This window comes from Gordionus sp. m RMFG-2023, chromosome 5 (assembly GCF_954871325.1).
Source record: "Gordionus sp. m RMFG-2023 chromosome 5, tfGorSpeb1-WG-v2, whole genome shotgun sequence".
NCBI classification, from domain to species: Eukaryota; Metazoa; Nematomorpha; class Gordioida; order Chordodea; family Parachordodidae; genus Gordionus; species Gordionus sp. m RMFG-2023.
The window spans coordinates 14,531,840-14,542,783 of NC_088779.1; the positions used below are offsets into that span (position 1 = coordinate 14,531,840).

The following is a 10,944-nucleotide window of genomic DNA, read 5'->3' on the forward strand; positions in this document are numbered from 1 at the left end:
CTAGTGCAAATATAATCAATTTTTAGGTACCTTTTTTTTAAATTGATTTTTTTTTTAAAAACTTTACAAATATTGAATTTCGGTTCTATTTATTTATTATTAAGAAATTATGTATAAAATAAAAAATATATTTATTGTACATTCATAAAATAACCAGGAACATATCGGATCGTTTTTTTTAAATGGTAGATATCGGTACAGCCCTACTTATTTTTTTTTAGATTGTAAATAAGTTTCTTACTTTAAAAAGGTTTCAGTCATGGCGGAAAATATACAATAAAATTTCTTAGAAGAGGAAGAAAAGATTTACAAAAAATAAAATGTGTATCTAAAAAAACAAAACTTAAATTATTATAAAATAAAAAACACTATAGATTTTAAAACTATTTATTTTCCAAGAAAAATAAATTTTTTTAAACTAATTTCATCGAAAAATTATTCAAATAACTTCTGAAAAATAAAAGGTATCGCCCTATGCGATATATGCATCGGATCTCTGTTTAAAGGTCTACTATGGATTTATATCTTTTTATACCTAATACCTTCTTTTTTTCTGCTTAAAGTTAAGTGGATTTGTTTACAATTTAATTTTAATATGAGATAGAAGAGAAAATTTTATTTGAAAAAAATTATATTATCCTTTTTACTTTATTTTCTGAAAAATGAAAATAAATGATGGTTTTTTTTGTAAAAGATATCAGTTTTTAGGACATATTCTAGGTCGGCTGCTATTTAGTATCGGCTAAATCACCAAAAAGGCAAAAGAAAAAATTTCAAAAAAACGAATAAACACCCAAAAAAACGAGAATAGAATACGAAAAATAACTGTCACATACCATATCATATTCTAAAACCCATGTTATATTTTTATGAATTCCATAACAATAACATAGTAAAAAAAATGTTCACATCGAAAATATAATTACAAAACGTCCATAAATGCCAATTATAAATTAACATATACAACAATAATAATGCCACAAAATACTTAAAACAAACAAATATAGGATGTCCTTGTTCAAAAACGTTTTAGCCTATACTAAAAAACAATTAAGTATCCAAATTGACCTAGGTCACAACCTTAATATATTTTCAGATATTCTAAAAATATTGAAATATTATTTATTTCGAAAGAAAATTACATATCCTGATAAAAATAAAAATAGACAGATTACACCTGTCTTCTAAAATTATAAATTAGATAAAATAATATCATTTGAATTTTTTAGTCAATATTAAAGTTTTTAAAAAAAATTCACGAGTGATCTTTTCCGAACACACCGACCAGTGGGTTGAATCTGGTTATGTAAAAATTTTATTTCAGGTTAGATCTTGTCAGAGGATTTCTTTCAAGCTAGTCAGATTGGTTTTGGAAATATTAATGTTATTATTTTGAATTTTATCATGGTTTAATTAAATATTATATTATTTTACAATTTTGTTCATTCCTTACCAGAAAAATAAATATTTTGATTTTATGTTCGGGTTGGTTTATCCCTTTGGTCTAGTTGAAAATTTGCCTTGCAGATCCATAATTCCCATCAACTTAAATTTTAGGTATTAGGATATTACCTCATATTAAATTTTTTTTAATATTATAAAAAACGAAATTTAGTGTAAAAACAATCATTTTTATCTAAAAACTGTAAATTTATTATATTAGCTGGCTTTCAGGTATTGAATTTAGGAAGCCTTGGGTTTTTTATTTTCTGATACCTATTATAGAAATAAAATATAAAAAGATTTAATTATGAATATAAAATAATAATTTTCATGCCGACCCGCGTATTTACAAAAGATATGAACTAGCTTATTTACCATATGCAAGATAGGACAAGTTTTATTTTTTAAGATTATCAATCCGATATGGACTACGATGTTTGGTAGAAAATATCTTTATTGAGAGTGTATACAGGTCTGAAATACCTATATATTGTATTTTAATTTAATCATCATAAGCATTCTTAACCCTTATTGTTTTATTATTCATAAACTATTTTTTTTTATTCGTATCCTAATTTAAAATTATAAAAATAGCATGTAAAAAAATATTAAAAAGTTGTATAAATAATTATGGATTTAACAATTGTGTTCTAAAGGAACCGTAATCATATTTAAAAATTTCGATTTTTATTTTCTGTAATATAAAAAGGTAAGTTTATCAATCTATCATGTCGCTGATATTTACTTAGGCTTAAATTGCTATCCTTTATTCTGTTATATATATGATTATATTCTATGCAATTAATACATAGTAAGAAAGTGTCACAGTAGATCCTCCATATCAATCAGTTATTAACCATAAAAAAATTCCCAAATCCTTATAAACCTACCGACATACTATCAAATCCTCTCTTCGATTCGACGTAACTCCTCCCCTTTGACTACAGACTAGGTGGTCATGAATGGTGAGGTCCTCCCTTGCCAAAACCTTAGTAATCTCTTATCAAATGAACAATTGAGAATAGCAATAGGTAACGACTAGGTTGTGACATTGTCCAGCCACATAATTTGATTGCAACACTTTGGTCATCTCTATGGGGAAGCATGGACTCAACTGTTAGTTAAGGTCGACACCAACTTCAAATTAATAGTATAAGTTGGCTTAAAGGGTGCTCACATCCCAAAAATTCTTGAACCTACCAATTTACCATCAGAGGCTAGTCTGAGGCTATGCGGATTGTCTACAATCCCCTGGGAGCCAAATAAATCTTTTAAGATTCACATGTGTCTCCTTCCCTTCAATTAAAAATTCCAACTCTTTACCAACAGTCGAAACAAGGAAAATAAAGATTATAAAACTACATGTTCACTTTTCCCCTTTGCAAACAAATTTTTAAAACTTTTATGTGCAAAAATATAGAATTTTTTTTATGGCAAAAAATGCAAATGTATATGTTCAAATATAATTAGAGCTCCTTTTTTGGAACCCAATTAAAAAATAATTGGTCATTTTTATCCATTTATAACAAAATTTTTATATTATTATGTTTTTAAATTATAGGTGTAGTAATAAAATTATTCTTCATAAAATAAAAAAAATTACATAATGCATTTGTTTGTAAAAAAAATTTGTACTTGTTTTATTTATAAATTATATATGTGATCATCAATCTCTAAAATAATTGAAGAAAATAGTGGTCATTTTCTAGTATAGTAACACTTATGTTTTGTAAATACGCGACCTGGCCCCTTATTTTAAATTATAAAGGCGCTGAGCTGGACCGGTAAATTTTTGACAAATGAGGATCAGGACCATTTTTTTACTACTGAATTGATCGATCCTTTTGAAAAAAATTTATTTTTAAAATATATTACAAAATAAATTGAAATCTTTATTAATTTTCAAAATCTATACTATCACATCCACATTCTAATAAGTGTTCCTGTGGAGTGATTGTTTAGTTAAGATAAACATATTTTTAATGAAAGATGTGGAAGAGATATTATTTTGAAAAATGTTATTACAAATTTAGAAAATATTAGTCTCGATTCCTCAGGCATTAAGAATGGGTAAACGAAATTATAATTTGCATCAGTTGCAACACATAAGAAACCAAAATGAATTGGAAAAATGCGTATTTTTTCTATAGGGGTTTTTTTTAAAGTTTCGATGCCGTTTTTTAAAAAAAATAGAGATCGTGTTTCATTGAAACCAATCGCTTAGCAAGCCAATTTATTCAGCAAAAGGGCAGACAAATTTGGTTGGCAAATCGGTAATCAAAAGGTAATAAGTAATTTAATAAAAATTTACATCTATATTTTATTTTACCTGATTATTTACTTCTTCCAACTTTTTAATCCCATCGAAAATAATTCCTTTATATGATTCGATGAAATTGGAATTAAATAGATGTATAAATGAAGTCACTTCAGGAAAATTATTAAATATTAATTGAGTATTATTAAAATGTTGCTCGTGTATAGTTGATAAATCCTTTTTTAAAACAATATTAATAAAATCATTATAGTGTTAACTTTAATATTTTCAAGAAATGGTTTAAAGGTTTGACTCATTTGTATATCCTCCAAATTTTGATTATCTATATCGTCTGTGTATTTTTTATGAGAATGATAATGAACCTACAAAATATTAATTAAAAAATAGTATTTAAATATTATTGAACTTCATCAGTTAAAAAAACAAAATCTATAGCGCCTGTACTGAATAATTGATACAATATATATAATGTATCGTGATGATGTTGAGTTACTAATTTTTCAATAAAATTTGGTAAAATTTGCATATGTTGTAAAGTAAATCTAAGCTAATTTGAAAAAAAATGGATATAATAAATATTTTACCCTAGTTTGTAAAAGCTAATAATAATAATTTATTATAATTTTGGGGAAATAATTTTATAAAATCAAAATGAAGACACATTTTTAAAAAATTGATTTTTATTATTTAACTCATATTTTTTTAAAGTAAAATTTGGGAATGAACAAATATTATCAAATTTTTCACCAGTCCGATCCAATTTTACTATAAAACAGATTTGATAACCAATAATTAAATTGATTTTATTTACCATCTATCTTAGAATCTGTTATAAAAAAATCATCATTTTCCATTCAAAACAAAGCCAACTAAACGAATGATTAAAAGTATTTTGTTTTTTATTCTAAAAGGTTAATTATCTTATTTAAAATATTGCCAATATTATGGCTGAACAATTTTTAAAAACATCTAAATCAAGATTTTAATTAAAATATTATCTGAGTCTTAAAATCGACAGTAGTGTTCAAACCTTTCTGCCAATGTAGGCAAAATTTTCAAGTTGGATAATTTACTTTTGTCTAAAATCTTGAGTTATAAATTAAAAATCGGCTAAACTGAGTCGTTTAAAACAACACTAGCTTAATGTAACTCGTTAGACATTTTAAAATCCTTTTCTTGTCGCAGTTAAAGCCCTACAAATAATTTTTTTATTAAAATTATTTTGGAATTTGAGTTTAAATATTATAATATATAAGGAAAAATTATGTGTATTTATTCATATTATTGCCAACTTAAATAAAAGTATATTTAACCCCCATAAATAGGCTATTATCAATCTAGGATCAGACTACTTATTAAAGCCCGACCTGAGTCCGAGAAAAAACTCCTGAATGCCTGAGGCTCGGTCAGGCTTAGGGGAACCCGTGCATTGCAGATAATATAACAAAAGAAAAAACAAATTTTAGCTACTCTATCCATTAAAAAAATCCGATTTTTTTTAAACATTACAAATAAATTGAATTTTGGTTCTTTCAATTTATTATTATGAAATTATGTATAAAATTAAAGATATTAATTACACAATAATAATATAACTAAAAACAATAAAATATAGGATCTATTTTTTAAAAAATATCGGAATCGGTCCTAATTCTTTATTTAATATCGGCTGAGCCCGAATTATATAGTTTAGTTAACAAAAATAAAAAGTCATTCCAAATTTATTATAACTAAAAGTATTAAACAAAATGAATGACTTAAAAAAATAAATAAAAGATGATAATTCTAAGAATAAAATACTGTGTAATAAATATATGGATAAATATCTTTAACAGAAACAAAGAGAGAATATATGTTAGGAATTTTCTCATATTATAATGTTAAAATAGACAGTAAAAATTGTTGGAGTATGGTTTAAAAAATTTAATAGATTCAATTCTTGATCTAACTAGTAGAGGTGGGGGCGGGTCGAGTGTGAATAAATTTTAAATAATTAGGCGTGACTGGGCGTGATGGTCCTTCCCAAATATTCTAGATAGTCAATGCCAACTATTATTTATAACTTTCTTAATTCATCCTACACTCATAAAAAACCGTATATTCTAAATGAAAAATTTAGAGAATTTTTCGAGGATTCTGATGAAGCATCAACATCTACCGATGAAAGATGTGAGGATGAACTTAAAAGATTCATCGCTCATAAGACAAATAACAAGACAATATTTTGAAGTTTTGGAAGCAGGAATATTCATTTCCTCTTTAGAGAAAATTAACGAGTAAAATTTTGTCAGCTCCGGCCAGTTTGGCTTTTAGTGAAAGGTTATTTTCTGTAGCCAATCTCTTATTATAGGAGAGGCGTACACAATTGAAATAAAAAAAGATGGACATTCTTCTTTTTCTAAATAAAAATTTCGATTTGTAGATTATATTTATTTTTTGTTATTAATATGGATTATGAAATTAGAAAAATAAATAGAATAAATTCAAAAAAGTGTAAATTATAGCAATAATTTTGAAAAGTTTAAAAACACCGTATTTTCGGGCGTTAATCAAAATATTGCCTTTCGTGAGCGGGAGGGTCGGGTCGAAAATTTTTTAGTTGTAAGCGTGAATAGGCGTAAATATTTTTATAGCCGCAGAAAAAATTAGGCCCGCGCCCACCTTTATTAACTACCTCCAAAAAAGTGTTTTAAATCAATAATTTATTTTATTAATTGATAGTTTAAATCTAATTATTTTTTTATTTCCTCCATATCTTGAATATTTGTGACAAAAATATTGTTTCTGTAAGAAAGTGAGGAATTGTGTAAAAAAATTTTATTTGTTCAATAATCATCATGGAATATAAGGAAAAAATTAAAGTAATACCTACAAAAAATATGACAAAAATGTCAAACATACAGCAAGTGTTTCTTTTTTGTAATGATAAACTATAATTGTTTCGAAGAAATAATTTAAGAAGCTTCCAAATTTTCCATAAAAATTGATCTTACATTCCAAAAAAATATATTAAAAAAAAGAAGAATGTGTGATTATATATTTTGTTAACTATTAATATTATAAAACCAATTAAAAATTCAAAGTAAAATATTTATTCTCATATGAATACTACAAGAAATTCTATTCCACTTAAAAATACCAAATTTATAATATAATAATTATTTTAGAAAATGCCGTCAATTTAGAGGTACATTTTAGAAATGAACTTACTGATAAATAAATAAATTTTAACCTTTTTGTCTCAAAAATGTCACCCATTTAATTTTATAAAGAAAGATATGAATTAGAATATTGCAATAATGTGGCTATGATCCCTATTTTGATAGCAACAATTAAACGTTTTCCCCAAATTAAAGTTATTTAAGATTGATTTTATAAGTCAACAGTATTTATTAGAGATCTGCAAAACATACCTGGCCCAAACTATTTTTAAAAAAATCGGGTTCAGGCCAGGTCAGGTCTAATATTTTTTGAAAAAATTGGGCCAGGTTTGGTCGGGCCTTAGAAATTTTTTTTAAATATATCTAAACTTATCAATTTTATATTGAATTTTTTATGTAAAATAAAAATATTTGATTTTATTTATAGAAACTAGATGCCATATAACATATGTCTTTTATTTTGAGTAATTATAAAAATTAATTTCTATATTTAAATAAATTTGGGCCAGGTTGGCCAATAAATTTTTTTTAAAAAAAATTGCTAGTTTGGGCCAGCAAAACTTTTTAAAAAAATTTAGGGTTCAAACAAAGTTGGCAAAACTTTTTTAAAAAAAAAATTTTGGGCTGGGCTGGATTTGAAAAATTAGGCTTAATGCAGATCACTAGTATTTATATCAAAGATGATAAAGAATTAAATAATATAATTTAAATTTAAAAGTGATAAAAAAATCTAAAAAGGAAATAAAAATTTAAACAAGCAATTTAATTTGTAAAATGTTTAACATAAATCAGAGTATTATTTAATGAGAAAGTGAGTAAATTTGTTATTCACTCATATAATATATTATGTTTGGTACTCTTAGTAAAATTATTATCTATGATTGATTTTATAATATGGAAGTAATTAATTTATTTGAATTACTAACTAGATATAATTTTAGTATAATAAAAAATGGGTATTTAAACCAATTCTAGTCATATTACTAGGCAAAAAATTTGAATCATATTATATTATGTAAATTATTTGTTCATGCCTTTAATTTTGGCGTTTGTGTTTGACAATTGTACAAACAATATGATAAATAGAGTCCAGAAATTTGAGTTTGAAAGTTACCTTGATTAAGAAAAAATTCCAATGAAATTTTAAGACATTCTTCAATAAATTTAAGCTTCTCTCTCAAACTCTAAACAATTTAATGTTATTTTATTTCGTATATAAATGATTTCACTTCTCTTCCATCGAAAATTTTATAAAACTTTCTATCATTCCATAACTGTAAAAATATTGCGAATCTTATGTTCATCTGATTCATAAATTGTTTAATTATATCCAAAAAATCTTTCCTTATACAATTTTTTAATCGATCCATAATGGCCGAGGATAGGTGTGATTGTAATCAGCTGTAGCGCCATTTTGTAGTTTGGTTTGGTTATCCATTTTTTGTCAGCAAGTAATATTATTATATAATATTGCTAAAACAAGTCTACTAAGATAATTTAATTAGAAAGGATTCAATTTTTATAGTTTCTTTTATTCTTTAAATATTATGATAAGATTTTTATTTGTTTTAATTATTTCTTGGTCTAATGAATTTTTATGAAGGTGAAATAGCTGATTACACTTAAAAAATGATTCTCTGACTAATCATTTATTATTTTATTTAGATAATGGGAGTTTGCTGTGTTCATAATTGTAATAAAACAAATAAAATAGAATATAATAGCCATATTTCTTATCACAAATATATTCTATTTATTATTTTTTATAATTAATTAATATAAAATTATATCAAAAATATATGAATAATATAAATTCTACATTTTTAAACATTAAAAGCTATATCTCCTTCTATATTAATATTTTGGTTTAATATTTTGATATAAAATGGAACAAACCTTAAACTTGAATGTAATATTTATTTTAATTTATTATGCTTAGATTAAAAATAATGAGGATAATTATAATTTGTGCCAAAATTTTATTAAAAAAAATTTTTTTTAAATATTAAATTGAAAAAATATTTTTTCTAACATATCATTAATTCATTATTTTTATATTTATTCTTCAATATAAAACAAGATTTACACTAATATATTCAAACATAAAAAAAATATAAGACCTTGTATGTTAATTTTGATTATCACATAAAGTATTAATCAATGGCATTAATATGCTCCAAACATAATTTTTTTCCCATATTTGAAAAAATATTTTGTTTTATCTTTAATGCTAGGACAAATAATGCACCTTCGCCTTGAGTAGGTAAGATTTCTATTTTGAACTTTGCCTAATATATTGCAAATAGATTCCTTCAAAAGTCAGAACAATCTGATAATTTTTGTTGTACTTGTAAATATGGCTTAATAACTTCTATTAATAATTTTATATATGAATTTACTCCTTCTGGATATTTTTGTGTTTGCTATATTATGTGGTCTGTAAAAGACCTTATTAAAATTGTATCATTTTTTGTCATTCAATACACCATATCTAACCTACCTTTAGTCATATTATAAAATGTTATAATTCCAGGCTTGTTTGTATCATTTGTATCAATATTTTAATTATGGTGGAAAGTTGATAGCATTATAACATCCTTTTCTTTCGTTGGATATGAAAATAATGTTATTTTTTCATATTCAACTCAAATATATATATTAAATGATATTATATTTACTTTCAGAATCACCGAAAGTCATAATAAATGTTAAAAAATAATTTGAAAAATGAGATCATTTTAATAATTTTATATAAAATTTATTCATAAAATTACATATATTCTGCTAGAGTCTCACAAACCTCAATCAGTCAAATGCTTATATCTTAAAAGCTACTTAACCAAAATATATGAAATTTGGAATATAGATCCTAATATATATTTGATGAAGCTACTGAAGATTATCATAATAATAAACCTTTTTTATGTAATATCAATTCTAGGCCTGTGGTCTCATATACCCCACCAGAGTATAGAAGGGTTAAAAAGTTTTTTTAAAATATTTGTATGAAATATGAAAACATTACCTGACATTATTTTGTAAAGATTAAATGCCATTTATATATAAAATAATTAGGGCTGTGGCGATCCACAAATTTTCACCGATCCGATATTACTAAAAACCGATATAATATTTATACTGATTTTTATTTACTATCTATCTTTGTATCAATGTCATAAATATATCAATATTTTTGACTTTAAATAAACCAACTAACTTTCACGAAAGATTAAGTGTTTTTTATTTTTCATAAGTTAATATTCTTATTTAAAATATTTGCATAATTTTTGTGTGAATGTAGTGTTGGTAAACAGCCCCATTTAGTCGATTTTTAAAAAGGGCCAAATCAAAATTTTAACCAAAATGTTAATGCATATGAAATATAACCAATAGAAGTCCAAACCTTTCTGATATCTGTGGGAAAAATTAATAAGCAAGGGTAATTTACTCTTGTCCATATTTTGAGTTAATCGTTTTTAAAATTGGCTAAATCAAACCGTTTATCAACACTATCTGAATACGACTAGTTGGATGTTTTAAAATTCTTTTCTTTTTGTTTTGCAGATAACAAAAATAATATAAAATTTTTGAATAATTTTTTTAAACATTATAATAAATAAACTGTATATTAGTTCCTTTCATTAATCTATTATTATGAAATTCTTATAAAAATAAATATTCAAAGGTAACTAATTATTAGATTTAATACAATTTTTCTAAAAGATATTAAATATTAGATTTTTGCAGACTCAAAAAACCAGGAATTAAGAACTGGTATGCGACAAACAAAACAATACAATTTAATAATCAATAAGTCATATAAATTATTATATCTTTCCATTATATTTTAAAAATTTTATTGTGCAAAGAACGGGCCAGATATTAGGCATGTTATAAAAATTTTGATCTTATATATTATCTATGCTAATGTACATTAAATTTTTAATAGGTGATCTAATCAAAAAGGATAAAAATTTATAATCAAAAATTATATGAATGCGAAGCGTCACAATGTTAAATATATCTTTTGTTTTTCAAGGCATTCAATATTTATATCTTTAT

At 24.1% G+C, this 10,944-nt stretch overlaps 1 protein-coding gene across 3 annotated transcripts; it reads right to left on the reverse strand.

Annotated features, from left to right (window-relative positions):
- Positions 1-1,108: 1,108 nt before the first annotated feature.
- Positions 1,109-8,254, reverse strand: LOC135929756 (uncharacterized). Of its 3 annotated transcripts, none has more exons than XM_065466464.1 (6): positions 8,112-8,254; positions 7,997-8,066; positions 4,128-4,268; positions 3,979-4,083; positions 3,773-3,937; positions 1,109-1,716 (listed from the first exon to the last, which is right to left on the reverse strand). In XM_065466464.1, exons 3-6 carry the CDS (start codon positions 4,245-4,247, stop codon positions 1,684-1,686), a joined length of 423 nt encoding a protein of 140 aa, XP_065322536.1. In that variant the 5' UTR covers positions 4,248-4,268; positions 7,997-8,066; positions 8,112-8,254; the 3' UTR covers positions 1,109-1,683. The 3 variants fall into 3 exon arrangements, with proteins under 3 accessions (XP_065322536.1, XP_065322534.1, XP_065322535.1); XM_065466462.1 differs by having other exon boundaries at positions 7,917-8,066; XM_065466463.1 differs by lacking the exon at positions 4,128-4,268 and having other exon boundaries at positions 7,917-8,066.
- Between the last annotated feature and the right edge of the window lie 2,690 nt (positions 8,255-10,944).